Consider the following 16,792-nt stretch of genomic DNA (forward strand, 5'->3'; position numbering starts at 1 on the left):
ACGTCAGGTAGTGCTTCCATAATGTAGATTTATTAGAATATTCAGAGTAGTGCTATAACCTTTCATTCACTAGAGCGTCTGTCCATCCTTAGTTTTGATGCACATGTTGATCTGTGAGTCAGACGCTCTGCAATGAAATCAACCTGTAAAGCAACATGAGAGAAATAAACAAAAACCTACCTAATATTTATATTACTAATTACTGAATTTACAGTCACAAAATTTCAAGGAGCAGTCCAGTTTTCTCTGTGACATATTAAAGAATATTAATAAATACATGGTTTTTTTCCCTTTTTGAGATATCTGGATTAAACCCTCAGCTTGGAAATCAGTCTTGTTGCAGGGATTTGCCACAAAATAAAAAAGGGATCACACACAAGCAACTCTGCAAAGATACTTTCCAGGTCTCTCTCAATGAAGCCAATGTGTGACTGGCTTATTTGAACTTTGGAGAAAGATTGCCTGATATTTTTCACCTCTTGGCAAAGGTGATCAAAGAGTCAGAGTAGGTGAGGAGTTGTATGTCTGCTTGAGATCATAGCACAAGCTCAAAGCAACAAATTCATTTGTTTTCCTCATTCCAGCAGAAGAATCATCTGAAAACTCTCGCAAACGTGAGAAGTCAGAAGTAGTACCGGGATGCCGTCAGCACAAGTCAGTTGTAGTTGGATTCGTCTCTTTCCTTCGCTGCGTTTTAACAAAGTGCTCACTGTTTAGTAGAGAGAGGCATGATGGGACAGAGAGAGTGAAAGGATGGGGACCATAAAGCCTTGGGGTTGGAAGGGAGCCACACTGAGGATGAGAGTGAGAGACTTCATACTGTAGAGGAGGAGGAGGAGTGGGTAAACTGGGGATGTGTCTGGTCTGGACCTTGCTGCTCTAATTGGATTTCAGGGTGCTCTGCTATGCTCAGCAAAGAGATTTAAGGGGGACCCTGTTCCCTTCTGGTGGGACTATGTGACAGAGGGTTTAGAGGAAGTTATGCTTGAGGGTAAAAGTTTGTTTGTTCAACAGAGACTGGAGCTGGATGTTTGGATTTCTGCTTTAAAATCGTACCTGACCGCCATGCAGGACGGAGTTTGTTGCAATGCAGAGTGTGGGAATGTGAGTTAAATAAAGGGGAAGGGAAATAGATGTGTATGTTGTTGTGTAGCTAATGTGTTCATCACTCCAAGCAGTTCTGATTTGGCTGCACAAAAACATCCTTCAACTCAACATCGTGGTTATACATCTTTGATAGAGCAGTCAGTGTTGTTTCTTTCTCTGAGGAAAAGTGATTTCTTGTCAAACTGTGAGAGTGAATCTGATTTTAGGGTGAAACAAGAGTTTGAGTCTTGTAGGAAAGAAATCGGCCAAATCCAGGGAGAATTTGGTGAGAGATGTTGGCCAGACGTTGGAGTTTATCTGAGCTTGAAATCAGTTTAGCAGGATAGATTTTAAGGAAAGTAACAGGGCCTCATCACTACATCAGACTAGAACTGTTGAATTCAGCCTAATAAAAGGCAAGTCCTGACTGTCCCACCTCTGTTCCTGTAGTACCACATAATGTTTGGTTCTCATTCTCTTCCTCTGTGCTTCAGAACAGGTTTGTCTTGATGGCAGGGTTGGGTTTTCTGTGAAATGAGGACAGGACTCCAGCAAAGGGCCCGGTCATACTGTCTGCCGGCTGCCAGGCCTTCAGGATCTCCTGAGTCTGGATGGCGGGCTGGGCCACGGCCGGGTTTGACGGCCCCAGGCTGGACCAGCTGGGTGGCTTCAGACCCTGAAGAACTGGAGAGCTGGAGGTGTTAACGTAGCCGCTGTTGACAGGGGCAGGGCTGGGGCTCAGGCTGGCAGGGCTGCCCATGTTGCCGTTTGCTGAGCCTGGCAGGGAGGCCGTGCTGTCAGGTGTGGGGCTGCAGGTGGATTCTTTGGACTCGTCGTCATCTGATGAAGATCTCTGCTCTCCATTCTTCTTCCCTCCAGAGGAGCTGCTGCTGCTGCTTCCATTGGGGCCACCAGAGTTGTTGGCTTTGGCATTGGCTGCACGCTCCTGCTTACGAAACTTGGCACGCCTGTTCTGAAACCATACCTGCGAAACACAGAGGAGGTACAATAAATATCTGCTTAAAAATGACACTGCATGAAAAAGATAATTCAAGGTTCATTACTTTTCCCTTGTCAAATAACACAGGAATGAAAGTGTGCTCCTCTCACCTGTACCCGGGCCTCAGTCAAGTCTATCTTCAGAGCCAGCTCCTCTCGGGTGTAGATGTCAGGGTAGTGTGTCTCGGCAAAAACTCGCTCCAGCTCCTTCAGCTGGGAGCTGGTGAAGGTGGTCCTGATGCGGCGCTGCTTCCTTTTCTCGTTCAGGCCAGAGGGATCCGAGAAGAACTTGTAAGGAACTGAAGGGGGGAAATTACAGCCGTTGTTAAAAATAAAATTGACTGCAGATTGGCTGTTGCATTCGAAAACCAGGGGCCACAAGGTTTAGAGAAATCTTCCCCACTGATACTGAGCAAGTTTTCCATAATTAACAGTGAGCAGCTGTAGTAATTGATGTGGATATGAATTCATTGCCTTTTGTTACCGGTCAGTAAGAACTGGCAATGGAGTAAAAACAAAATATCACCCCTAATGACAGTGTCTGCTGGAGACAAGTGTCTTAGTCAGTTAAAGAATACTTTTTTATTTTTATTTAATTTAATTTTACCCAGAACACTTTCCTGTTTGAAGATGTTTATTAAGAGTTTTTTCCTTTGAAATTAGTCAGTCCAATTATATGAATTATGTATAAACTTTAAACTGATATAACTCAAGTGTTGAATTAGAATATATACAAAATGATTTATTATAATAATTAAGCTTACATTTTGTATCTAGTTTCTGAACATTAATAACATGAACAGATCTAAGTTTTTGTAACAGAAGATTATTCAGGTTGTTGTGGGTCACGAAGTTAGGCTGTAATTATTAGTCAAAATGAAGTGCTAGGAATTAAAAACCACGGTAGCAAAAAAGCAAATAAAAACAGCACGCTCAAACTGTCAACAGGTATGTATGCGCCTGATTTATTAAGGCTGTTATGCGTTAGCAGGAAACCTTCCATTTTCATGTGACAATTTATTATTATTATTATTATTATTATTATTATTATTATTATTATTATTATTATTATTATACAAAACCTATAAAACTGCTTTTAGAGAATGGCTTATGCGTACCCTATTTGCTAGTGTCTAAAACAGTGGACAGACAATTTTTTTAATCTGTCTCTTGGCGTTTCAGACTCTTATTCAAAACTATAATTACACTGCATGGATACATTAATTTACTATGCAAATATATGTGTGATTATTTATTTTTTAATTATTCAATTCAATATAAATCATGTAGCCTAATCTATTAGAATACAAATCCTTAAAAAACGAATTAGGCCTTAACTTGATAGAAGGTTAAATTGTCTTGATTTAAAAGTTAAACAATGTAATTATTAAAAAGAAACAATCAAATTTTTTCTGATTTTTTTTCTTTTTCATATTAGTACAGTCTCTGATCTGAACCCTACTCCAGATGAAATGTTGGACATTATATGACCTACATTATTTTTTTGCCCATATTAATCCTTCCATTCTCAAACCTTTAATTAGATTACCGCAGACTTTAGATTAATAATAAAAAACAGGTCCGTACCTGAGGAGTACGGTGTGGGCTGGTGGTCCCGCAGGGCTCCCAGGGTGCAGCTGGCCGTGCTGAGCGGGGTACAGCCCGGGTTGGAGAAGGGTCCGCTCCGGATCGGGTTGTACTGGAAGGAGCTGGCCTGGCTGCACGAGCTGAAGTCCGCGTAGGCCGATGCTTCCATGGCCGCCATGCAGGAGTCATAGGAGTTCAGGTATGAGTAATCCATCTTATACATGGAGCAAAGCCGGTATAAACACCGGACTGCAAGGGAAACGATGAGGAGGACTCTGATTCTGGGAGGCTCGAGTGAGTGTCTTCAGCTTCTTTTGCTCTTCAAGAAAGAGAAGATGTTGTTCGAACTAGTCAGAGCTGGGCTTTCTTTCCAATATCTCCGAGGACTGCTGGTCGTCTCTCCAAAACTCCTGTGTTTCTGGGTGTTCGGGTCGCTGTCACGCAGCTGCTTCCTTGGTAGATAATCCAGATGTTGACGCTTTTCTCTTTAAAAGCCTGTCTTTCTTCACTTTCTTCTGTTTTGTCCTGTCTCCTGGTCTCTCTGTCTCTAACTCCGTGTCCTCAGTTTTCCTCCACAGGACTGCGCTTCGCTCTGCTCCTGCGCTCCGTTTGACAACGCGCTGCGGCTCGCGCGGTGTTTATAATAAACTTGGCAGAGCGCGAGACAATAGCGAGGCGGTGGTCTAGTTTCCATGACAATACCACCAGAGAGTGAGCGTGGACACCCCCACCCAGCCGCCCCCTCCCACCGCACTCTGCACCGCCCACGCGCTGCAGAGCACCGGGAGCTCGCAGGTGCGTAAAATCCGTCCAAAAAGCAGCGGGTTCTCCCTTTAATCCAATGTTAAGGCAATTCTGGTGAGTCAGAACTCCTCTTTCAGGCCGAACATGACCAGAGCTTACCGTCAGTTAACCTGTTACCTTTGGAAACGTTAGAATCACGTTTTGTCAGAAACTTTATGACAGGTAGATATGTTTTAAGCCAAAACATGTCTTTTTCCTTTTCTGATCCACATCCTTTAAAATGCAGCTAGATAAACAAACGAACGTAAAGAAATTTCCCCTCGCACCACACTTTGATTAATGGACGCACCACCTGTGATTAATTGAGGCCAATTATGCAGCTCTGCTCACAAACTATTCTGTATTTAGGGCTGTTTCTTTGTTTAAATTGTCTTCTCTTTTTAAAGACTGGGTCTGGCTGGGAGTTTTGGGGTTGGGAACATAAAAACGTGTTAAGCTGAATATCAAGAACCTAGAACTAAGCATAGACATTTTGCATATAAAGAAAATTCTTAGGGAGGCCCTGCCTTTCTTTAGCCTCCATTTGTCCGATGTTGGAAGCATCTAGGAACAAAATTCCTTCACTGCTTTTTATGATGGTGATATGTCTGATTATTTTTCGATATTATAAGTGATAAATTCACGCTTTAATAGTAAGCTACCATCATGTGAATAATACTGTTCAGCAGGTGAGAGCTGAACCTGAAATAGTAAAGCTCTTTATCCGGTCAATATGGTTTCAGTGCCCCACAAAAAGCTCGTGGAAGCAAGTGCTGCTCAGCCACAGAAGTCTTTATGTGGTAGGAAACGTCCAGATGTGACGGTGATTGCTGAGATTAAAAGCTTTGATTTGATTCCGATCACTTTTACGGAGATGTCACCAGAGTGAGCGTCAGTTTGATGTATAGGACGAGAGAGGGAACTGGCTGCGGAGACAACTGAGCCACCACGACAGGCTAACCATAAACGCATTGACGCTTCATAAATTGGTTTAAGTTTATTGTTCGGTGTCATACAATGTGATAAGTCATATCCCACACGGCCCCATCACACAGACACACACACACCCACCCACACCGCATACACTGAGAGCTGAAACCGGCAGGCAAAGGTGCTCTCCATGCATTTTCCAAATCCGGTGCTTCTTAAAAACACGACTGCCCTCTGCATTTCAGGACTCGTTCTTTAAATTGGAAGGCCTTTTATTCTATGCTTAAATTACACAAAATGATCTCGCCACAAACCAGAAATTACGTCCAACGAGCACATGGGAAATTAATTAAGTTTGGGTTGTGCGCGCGCAAGAGGGCTCAAAGTGCGCCTTTTTTTTTATCTCTGCCTGACCAGAGGCTGCATGGAGATGCTCCTTAATGTCATTAAGCCACCAAACACGGGCGCATGCGTGCTTTAACTGCTCTGTATTAACTTAAACTAGAAATAAGAATTAATAATAAGATTTATTTAAACCGTTTATTGTGTGGTTGGTGAGAGATGCTGGATGGTCGGGGCGGGGCGGGGCGGCGCGGCACGCGGATCTTGTTGATACAGTTGTTCGTCTCGGGCTGGTGGTGGCTCGCAGTGAACATCACTCATGTCTTCCTACGAGGCTCAGACACATGCAGTCTGACTGTGAAAAGAAATCCCCCTGACCAGAATAAAAACTCCCTTTTAATTACAAAATGCTGTGGTTGTATGGGCATGACAAGGTGTTGTAGACTTGTTAGTTTGCTGTTTGCGTTTGCTAATTATATTTTTATCACGATATAGGCTAAATCTAGAAATATACCCTCATATGCTCCAATTTACAAACATGGGTTTGTGCACCTGAATGCACCTCATCTGTAAGGATTTTGAGATTGTATTCACCTGCCCCCTCTAAAATATGGTGACTCAGCTCACTTTAGTCCACTTATTAGCCAATTTGTGTATTTTATAGTTATGTAATAGTCTGGATGGTTTGAATCCAGAATACCAGGCCTCTTAAATGCCATATCGGATCAAACTTTCAAGTAAATAGGCCTTCCACAGACACGGTATTTACAAACATCACTACCCAGCCCATAATGTGGTTTTACCTTATAGGCTATCTGCAAAAATTCAAGCACTGTAATGGTGACAGTCATAGCGCTTTAAATGAAATCACACGTTTTGATTAAACGTTAACTTTACTGCAACAACCGCACAAAACTTAAGAACATAATTTAGCCTAGATCTTGTTCCTCCCAGTGAGCGCTCTGTTTCATAGGCCCCTTGTAATAAATGTGCATTAATAATCTCTGTGATTTTTCAGGCCGTCTGATGAAACAGTCAGCTCCCAGGCCTTCCGTCTGTTGTGCGTCCTCGTCCCGTCTGCTGGGTTCAGAGGTGAGTTTACCGAGAAACTTAAACTGTTTCAAAGTTAAACTCTGCAGGCCGTTTTTGCCTAAAAAGAGCATCCAGGAGCGACCTTAGCTCTCCCGCTTTAAAGCAGTTAAACTCTAATCCCTTCAAAGAGGGGAGCGGTCTCTTCCAGGCCACTAATCCGCTCTATAGTGCTCCTGCGCAGGGGGAGACTTCTCCTCTGCATGCGGAGGCTTTAACTTTGGACTTTTACATTCATGGACGGAAACAGTAACGGGGATCTTTGGCATTCATGACGTCTGAGTCAACAGAGTGGGACACAATGGTCCCCTAGAGGCTCCTGAGGGCCCCTGAGAGAGGAACCCTGACTATAGGGATTATAGGCCCATGGAGGACTGGGTCAAAGAGAAAACTCTTAACTTACGCTTCTACTCTGGGTTATGATTCAGGGGACATTAAAGGGCCATTTCGCCTTTGCATTAATACTATGGTGCCACTAATATAGTAAAACAAATAATGAATGGCAGTTGCAAAAAAAAAAAAAAGTAATAAATCCCTAAATATGGAGCTCCTTCTTTTTTTGTTTACCAAAATTGGCAAAGGCCTAAATATTTTCGGTGTATCATAAAAAGAGACATTCATAACAAAAACCTCAACTGTAAGCATTTTTTGTTGCAAATGTAGTGTAGTAAATTCAACATTCTGCAGAGGGATTTTTTTCTGTCCTGCAGTCGCAAAATTAATGATTCATGGGGAAAGCACATAATTTCATGTTCTTCTCCGCCTGTTTCAAACACAAGAGGCCATGATCTGTAATCAGATTCCCAATATATGCCCCCCCCCCCCCCCCCCCCCCCCCCCCCACTGTAGTGTTTTTGATAGTCTTGCAGCTACAAGACACCGACTGCAGATCTGCAGAGCTGCATGCAAATTGATCTTAACGAACACGGGGTGTGTGTGTTTGTGTGTGTGTGTGGGGTGGTGTCAGGGTGTTGGAGAGAGTGGTCCCTATGATGGATGGTCTTGATAGAGAGATGAAGAGGTGTATTGATGGAGACAGGGGATAAGGGATGAGTAAAGGATAGGACACTGGCTGAAAGAAAAGCCACGCGGGAGGCCCAGTCCGGTATCTGTCCCGGGACACGCGGTGGTGGTCTCAAAAACGAGTGTATCTGTCAGTCAGAGAGCGAGCCTGTCGGGTTCATCCATCACGAGAGCTCAGAGAGGAGCACGCTGCTCCTGTTTTCTGCTGCAGACTGGGGCTGCTATTGATCCTCATGGCTGAACAGTAACCTCCTCTTTGTCCAACACGTCGGTGTGCGTAACTGCAACGAACGGAGAATTACTTGACTATTATTGTGTGTTATATTAAGAATTAACTGACGTCAGTGATACGCGTCGGATCACGCACAGATCAAGTCAAATTTGTTGTGAGAATAGCTGCAATCAAATGCTCAGGCCGAAAGCGAAGTCCAAGGAGAGACTATAAACTGTCCTCTATGACAAATCATATAATGTCACAGTTAACGTTTTTTTTTTTAAATAAACATGTTTTATAAGAATATATATATATATATATATACTTGAAATTATTAAGCTTGAGTGACTGATAATTTAATAACCAAAAATGTATTCAGTTCAAGCTAAATGTATACAGCGTTTTTACATCAGTGATCTATGAAAACGTCATACTGTTCGAACGTTAATGATGTGCCCTGTTTGTTTGTTACACAAGTACATTGTTCGTAAATTTGATTAGACAATTGCATCTCCTGCATGATCAATTATTAGACTTACAGCTATCTGAGACAGAGTGAATACAGATAGGAAAACAGTGGCTGTTTTCTGATCCAAAAAATGTCTTCTCCTGCAGGTTTGATTGCCTTATTTTGATTGTGCGTAAAACAATGGCTGATTAAATCCCCTCTCGTATAAACACCGTCTCAGCGGGTATTCCCTCGTGGGGTTTTAATAAAAAAAAACAACCATACGAATATTTTAATCCAAGTATTATTTTAGTTAAATGTGATGAAAGGGACCAATCCTTCTCTGTAATTCATTACGGTTAATCCTCAACTCTGCTGCCTACAACCAACAGGCCCGTGTCATCCACACAGTCTTATGCTCACAGTGTCACTAAAATGTGTCGTGTCATCGCCCCTCTTTAGACCCTCTTCCCCTCTCTGGTGGATTTGATAGCTTACAATAAAATCAGAAATCACAGACTTGCCGTTAACATCGGCCTGTGTCTCTCCAGCAGCAGAGGCACGCGGTGCTTTTGATTTGCGCAGTGATGGATGAGAGACTGAGCAGGAGGAAAGGGGGCGGTGGTGGTGGGGCCCGTTGCCGGGAGTGGTAGTCCCGTCGTTGCGACAGTCCCCGCATTTCAATCCCCAATTACCGGAATGTGGTGTGACGCTTTGGCTCGAGACGACGGCGCGCGTCTGACTGGGTTAGAGACGCGGAGCAACAGCAGCACACGTTCTGTACTTACATGTATCTCCTCTGATAGTGCTGATACAAATGATCAAAATTAGCTGGTAGACTTGGTAAATTTAACACACAATAAAAAAATAGCATTTTTTTGTAATGTTAAGTTTTGTTCACTGCCGTTTCTGGAACAAAGTGCATCACCTCAAAGAAGGTGATTTATTTTGTTTTTCTTTTTGATGTAGACATATAACACGCCCTAATGGAAAAAAAAAATAGACACAAACATCCACAAAATAAGTACTGAGGCGAAAGGCCGTGAATAAAAATGCCCCTTTGTGCTTTATAAGACATATACAATCCCACCATATTGCTCCGATTTTTCATAAACAGTCCTATGATGATCAGAAAACATGCACAAAATATAAACAAGTCTACATGGTCCTCATCTGAAGGACTTCCGAGCCTATAAAAATGTGATAAATCAATCAGTGCATAACAACCTAATGAATGAAAATTTTTGCCCATCAAGTGGCTGGAGATCTGTCTCAAATGTGGCCTTTAATAACCTATCAAATGACAGTCGTCCAGTTGTAAATCCACTGTAACATCAGTCCGACCAGCTTTGAGCAGCCGGAACATGACGCAGAGCAGCTGCGCTGATTCTCATGCTGCGTACATCTCTCCACTGCGGCACCAGACCTGTATTATCCTAATGGATAACGGCATGTTACTTAAAAAAGAAGCTTTTTAGGATAAAAACCAGGTCCCGGGAGACCACAGTACACACACGCTCACACTCACACACAATCACGCACGCGCACGTACGCCACAGCTGGAGCGTCGAGGGATGGCCGCGCGCAGGAGAGCTTCTCCAAACACGCTAATTAGATCTCGAGCTCTGGCCCCGCGCTCTGAAAGCAGCCCAGCGGCGGGGCGCGCGGAGCTGTGGAAAGTTAATTGAATTAAATTCCCCCTAAACTAATTAGGCTGCAATCTGCCACGCGAGCTGTCCCTGAGCAAGGTTCGAATTAGGCGGAATGGATTTGTTCCTTTTCTTTAAAAGAAAGGAGGACAGACTGGTGTGTTTTTGGTGGGCTCTTTTTATGCGTCTTTTATGCTAATTCTCCCAGGGGACTGTCACGTGATTGCCTTGCGGTAACGGGGAGGCTTCCGGTGTTTGTACCCCCAAACACACGTATATACACAGAGACACACCCTCTCAAGAAGACTTAACTCAAGATCCAGGAGTCTCATTTCTAACATGTAAAACAAAAAATGTGCAGACTGATGTAAGTGTGCTGCTCTCAAGCTGTATGAACGAGGAGCATCTTTAAGTGAGCGCAGAGAGGAGCACTGAGGGAGGTAATGGAGGTGATATCGATTGCTTTCCTGGGGGAGCACAATAAGGAAAGGAGAGGGAGGGAGAGATGAGAGGAGTGCAGAGGGACACGGATGAAAATCCCCCGTTAAGAGCAGGGACAGATATGATAATGGGAGAGCCGCTAGTAGTCGTTCATCATTCAGCACCTCCACCTGGCTGCTGCTGCACCTCTCTGAAGTATTGCCTGGGCTGCACTGCAAAGGCCATTCAGACACACTAACAGAGATGATTCAGGCTGCGGCGCATAGGAGCAAATCTCACACAGGCATGTTTTATTGTGTTGATCCAAAACTATGGTCTCAAATCTGGAAAGATGTAAGAAAAGGTGCTAAGTTTTCACAGTTGTGGTTAAGTATATCTGACCAACTGAGTGAGCTGGTCAGGTATACAAAGTGACTACGTGTGCATCTGCTGTGGGGCTTTTATACACTCCGGGGGTACAGCTTGTGAAATCAACTTTATTACATTGAATGCATTATTTGCCTTCTTAAAAAGACATCTAAAATATTTTTGGTTATTTGATCCAAAAACAGCAAATGATACAGAACAGAAACAGAGTCAGAATTCCTGCTCAAATGACCTTCTCGTATGTTTAACCTTTCTCCTCTCGCACTTTGTTCTTTTTTCTGTTTGCAGCAGAGGAGATAAAGGAGAATATCAGGACAAGAGGATGACAGAGACAGACAGACAGACAGATGGACATGAGGAAGAGGTAAGGACAGATAGAAAAAGACGGAGGAGAGAGAAAAGTGGAGCATAAGGTGGGGAGAGAGAGGAGTAGGGAGATGGAGTGAGAGGGAGGTTAGGACGATGGAGGGCCAGGTTTCTGTTTCTCCATAATCTAATCAGAGAAATGGCAGCAGTCAGAAATAGCCTGACGGACAGACTAAGAGCCTCTTCTCTTTCTCCTCCTCCTCTTATTCTCGTCTTCCTCCTAGGGGAGGGTAAATGGATACACACGTGCGCACACACACACACACACACACACACACACACACACACACACACACACACACACACACACACACACAAACACACACTGGCTTGACTTCCTAAAACCATAAAGTGTAGATGTGTTTGAGGGTTAGAGGAGATGGGAAAGGCCTCAAGGTATCAAAGTAGAACCTGATCTACTGTCCAGATGCAGCCACTTCAAGAATCCCACATTTTAGAATCTACACTCATTTGTTGCTTCTTTTTCTCTGGGTGTGTGAAGAGTCAACTGCATACCAAAATACATCGTCAATGTATGACACTTTTTCCCAGTGCAACTGAAGAAAAAACAACAACAGAGCTAAGATTCATTAGAGGATGCAAGACAAACATGACGGGAGGTGGTACTGAACGAGGAACAGCCAATGAGTTTAACAAACAGTTGTAGGCTGCAGAAAAAAATATTGCACAGTTCTGCAGTGTGACACTGATAAAGTGGACGTCTGCGAAGGCCAATATCCATCATTGATTTCCATTATTAAAACTATACACATCGTGAAGGAGATGAGGAATAAATGAAAGAGGATCTCAAACAGTTTTTCAAAGGTTTTTGAGTTTTGAGACCACAGAGAGGTGACCGAGGAGAGCACTGTATGAAGACAATTGGGATTGCAAGTACCATTTATTTTCATTAGATTGATCTGTTTTCTTTTCAATTAATCATTTAGATAATAAAATGGACAAAGTATTAAAAAATGCCCATGTCATGTTGCAAGAGCCATGACTGTTACCTTGGCGGTCTTTCAATCTACAGGGATATAAAACAAGTGAAGAGAACCAGATCTATAGATCCCAGGAGCAGGACTTGGAATTTTTGCAGAATTGATTATTGGTTGGTTAATAATAATATAATATCAATCAATTTGCTAACTTTTAATTCTATCCCTACAGAAAACTACTGTGGTGTTACACTGTTAATTTGTTGCAAAAGGGAAAAACAGTAGTGACTGTGCAGTGTGAAAACAGCTGTAAATGTGAGTTTAACAGGCTAAAAGTTTGTATTGTGGGGGGTCCAAGAGGAACACAGTCCCCTAAATGTGTCTTCTTCTATTGCATGCTAATCCTTCTCTATAGGGAAGTCATTCCTGCTGTGTGTTTGTCTGTGTGTGACATATCCTCCACATTTTTGTAGCCTTTACTGCACTGCATTCTCTCCCTGCGTCTGACACAGACCCCCACACAGAGCAGAATTCCAAGTAAATTCCTCTGTCATGTTGCCTCACATGGTGGACAAGCATTATTGTTGCAGAATTCCCACCCAGGCACTGGTCTCTCTCTCTCTCCATCCCTCACACACACATCCATCCATCCATCCATCAGGAGTGTCAGTGCGTCACAAACAGCACAAAAACAGAGGAATTCCCCTTTTTGTTGTGACCACTTTATTTACGCCGTGGAGGGTGGGATACAAGAAGGAAAAATGTTGCTCGATTACATTTGGCGCCTCGTCAACATGCTCCTGAAACATTTATGAAGCAACACTTTGAATATTATTTCTTTATGACCCTAAATGTCTCTTAATGTCAAACAGACAACCCTGCGAAGCACCAGAGCATGCCACGGTGATGGACGAGACCCCTTCACATTAACATGCATCAACAGAATTCACAATTCACATGGCAGTTATATTACCCATCATCCCATGAGCTGCTTTACATTTCTGCTTAGTGTTTCATTCTTTACTGAAATGAAACAAAATGCAGGTTTTGTTTGCTTTGTACAAACATCTATCAGTGAAGCTCTGCTGGTGAGGAAATGTGCATTTAAGTGAATACACAGGCAACACTCTGTCTTTGGTTGTTCATACTTCCTGTTCCTTCACAAACAATAGACAAAGACTGGCAAAATAATTCATTTGTGTTATAATAAATGACTTATTTAAGTGATGGAAGTGTTTTTATTTAACATCAGTTGATCAACATCTACTTGAAATGTTTCTCACACTCTTTATTGCTGTCCGTCGTCCTTCTCCTGTAACATATACTGTGTTCATTCATTTTAACTTAAATATACATTTATTTATCTCTAATAAATATTTAATCTTTTGGCTGTTTTCAGTGTTCTATACAATAATGTGAACAATAAGTGTAACAGCTAAGCTAATCTACAACAACATGATGCAGTAGTGTTTAATCAGCTGATGTGATGGGTTAGATATGCTGATGGAAACGTGTTTGATGTTGATGAAGCTGCACAGGCACAATGAAACCTTGATGCTACATTTACAACCACAGATGTGACAAGTTCATTATCCTGATATCAACCCAACTGGTCCAAAAGTCTGTTGTTGCGTAGATTTTACAGTCTATTACCGAAATTTGACAGTTTACAGCACCTTGTTAGCAGATAGTGAGCAACATGTTGTGCAGAGTTGGCATGTTATTTCTGCACCATGTACTGAAACAGAGAGGCAGTGATGTGTTATCAGAGGTACTTTTATTGGTAACAAGAACCAAAAACCATCCATCCTCCTGACACTGTATGATGATGATGATGATGATGATGATGATGATGATGATGATGATGATGATGGTGTTTGTGAGGCAAGTGTACGTAAATAAATATGAATATAATATCTCTGTCTTTTTGTGTGTGTTTAGTGTTCAGGGCTGAGTGGTGGACGGATGTCCAGCATTCTTGATGAGCTGTCCTCTCCCAGAACCTCGAGGCGCAGACTGGGTATTTGCTGCTCCTCTTGGTCCTCTGATTGGACGGACAGTCGCAGGGTGCAGCCTTTAGGCAGAAGCTCCTGCTCGTAGGCTGCGGCTAACTGGTTGACAACTCGCCGCTCAACCTGAGGGATCAGTGTCGAGGTCAGTGGTGTGACAGTTTTAAAAATCATGGTACATATGAACTAATATACTTGTTAGCTTCAGTCATTAATGAAATCACAGATATTGATTTGGTTTCATGCATAAAATAATGTGGAACAACTTATGATTACTGAAAACCATTCATTCACACTTCATCACTGAAATTGTTATCTTTCATTTAGTTTTTTTAATCTGCATATTATTTCCTCATTTAGTGACAAAGCATCAGCACCAAACAAGCGGCAACCTCCGGTCTCAAAGTATGAAGCCCATGCGGAAGTGTTATAAACTACAATTCATCGAGAATCCGCTTGAGGCTGGCTGCAGAAACACCGGAAACCACATAGACACCAATTCAAAAAGACGATCTTTACAGCATTAATAAACATGTTTATAGCCTGGTTCAAAAAACAGCTTGGCTCTACGTAGCTAATTTCTCTGTCGGCACACACTGTACGGGGGGTTAATTTTTTTCTAATGCGACGGTTCAGAAGATATTAAGATTATGAGTTTTTGCTCAAATAACGACATGACTGACGTGACTCCCGGAAACACATAGCTGTTGGCTCGGAGGCTCAAACCACACCTCTTTACGTCACACTCTGCCTGGTTGAGTTCTACCTTTCCAATATGGCTGCTGCCACCGATTGGCTTCAAAACAGCGTTCTGGAACAGATGGGTGACGTCACGGATACTTTGTCCATTATTTATACAGTCTGAGTCTATGGCACCAAACCACAGTTTAAGCACTAACATTTAATATGTCTATTTAATGTAATATATATATAGCATCTGTAATATTCAGGATGTAGCCCTGAATTGTTAGTTCCTTCTCTCGTCAGCTGCAAAGCTCATCAAGCAGTGACCTTTGTAATTGAATGGTGAGTTAAACATTTTAATAGCTGACAAAATGATGCTTAATCTGTACTTTTCAGACATCAAGGTGTAATGATCATTATTACCTCATGTTTGATGGATCGTGCTCCATAGTGCATGTTATATCCGCCAGCTAACAGGTCCAGAACAGGCCGATCCCACTGAAGAGTGATGTCATGGCGTTGTTTAGCCTAACAGTAAGACAAGAAGCAGAGAAAAACAGAGCAGGTACTAAAGTTGAAAAGGGCTGACAGCGAGACCCTCAGTAGAGTTTGAACAGTCAAATCAGAAAATGGATGGTGGGATGATGAGGAGGAGTAAAGGGATTGTGAGAAGGAGACAAATGCAGTGGCAGAGAGGAGATCCTGTCACACAGCATGTCTTACAGTGCTAATCAACAGGCCCTTAATGCGTTTTAATCAAACACCAGTCAATAACACCACTCTGAGCTGCTCATTTAGCTACTGATGTTAACACTCCATTCAATAAATACAATGCCATGTTTCACTCCAGAGAGTAAGCACTAATATTACAGCAGTACTAATATCACATTAAAAGCAATTATGCAAGCAGTACACATTTCATTTGTCTCATATAAGTGAGTGAAAAAGAAACCCCTCAAGAGGATTCTGTAATAATGACATTCTGCTTTAAATACAGCTGCTACATTCAGACTGTTACCACATGGAGCTCATAGTTAGAAATAAATACATCATCAAACACACAGCCACATTCAAAGCACACTCAGAGCACAGGATGAGAGTCTGCAGGCTGTCAGAACAGCAGCTGTAATATTAATAATTAAATATTGATGATGGCTCCACATGTTAAACACTGTAATCACATTACAGTGAGTAGTAGTGGCACATTATATTGATCTGTGAGGGTTCCTGCTAAGCTCAGCGACTGTAGGACACAGTGGGTAAGGCCTCCCACACACCGGAGGACACATGTTGTAAATGTAGGGTTCCATGGAGATGGGACAGAGAGGCTTTTTGGAGCCATCATGACCAGCTTATTAGAGCCGAGTCTTAAATCTAGACCCTGTTCAGAGCAGGTCAGGGTTGGTTTATTCATTAACTGCTATGTGAATAGTTGTGGTTTTGAATAAGCCTGTAACTCTTTCAGAAGAATATATATATATATATATGAAGTCTTTTTGGATATCATTACATGTGGTCACTGTCAGACGTACCTTTTTGGCCCAGAAGCTGAGCTCTTTGCTGACCAGCTGCAGCAACTCTGAGTGACAAAACGGCAGGAAGTACACAATCTCATTGATCCGACCGAGGAACTCGTCTCTCCGGAAATGAGACTGGGGAGGGACAAAATAAATAAATTAAGAAAGAAACCAACACTATTGCTTAAAGTGCAACATTTGACTTAATTCTTATTCAAACAAGGTGGATTTTATGTGTGTGTGTGTGTGTGTGTGTGTGTGTGTGTGTGTGTGTGTGTGTGTGTGTGTGTGTGTGTGTGTGTTTGTGTTTGTGTGTGTGTG

At 42.4% G+C, this 16,792-nt stretch overlaps 2 protein-coding genes and 1 long non-coding RNA gene across 5 annotated transcripts in view; 1 reads left to right on the forward strand and 2 right to left on the reverse strand.

The window, feature by feature from the left end:
- Nucleotides 1-8: 8 nt before the first annotated feature.
- phox2a (paired like homeobox 2A) lies at nt 9-5,353 on the reverse strand. The gene is made up of 3 exons (XM_034700728.1): nt 3,673-5,353; nt 2,197-2,384; nt 9-2,071 (listed from the first exon to the last, which is right to left on the reverse strand). The coding sequence occupies exons 1-3, from the start codon at nt 3,893-3,895 to the stop codon at nt 1,577-1,579; spliced, it is 906 nt and encodes a 301-aa protein (XP_034556619.1). The 5' UTR covers nt 3,896-5,353; the 3' UTR covers nt 9-1,576.
- On the forward strand, nt 4,241-13,488 carry LOC117825092. The gene is made up of 4 exons (XR_004633781.1): nt 4,241-4,530; nt 6,746-6,819; nt 11,246-11,321; nt 13,134-13,488. It is a non-coding gene; the product is annotated as an uncharacterized LOC117825092 (long non-coding RNA).
- The window catches only part of clpb (caseinolytic mitochondrial matrix peptidase chaperone subunit B), a 41,262-nt gene continuing 37,431 nt past the window's right edge, over nt 12,962-16,792 (reverse strand). For all 3 annotated transcript variants that reach the window (XM_034700724.1, XM_034700725.1, XM_034700726.1), the window contains 3 exons: nt 16,487-16,606; nt 15,378-15,482; nt 12,962-14,396 (listed from right to left, as the gene is read on the reverse strand). In XM_034700724.1, the coding sequence (XP_034556615.1) occupies nt 14,199-14,396; nt 15,378-15,482; nt 16,487-16,606 (423 nt within the window). In that variant the 3' untranslated portion in view covers nt 12,962-14,198. The remainder of the gene's footprint in view (nt 14,397-15,377; nt 15,483-16,486; nt 16,607-16,792) is intronic.

The sequence above is a fragment of the Notolabrus celidotus genome, chromosome 14 (genome assembly GCF_009762535.1).
Source record: "Notolabrus celidotus isolate fNotCel1 chromosome 14, fNotCel1.pri, whole genome shotgun sequence".
NCBI lineage: Eukaryota > Metazoa > Chordata > Actinopteri > Labriformes > Labridae > Notolabrus > Notolabrus celidotus.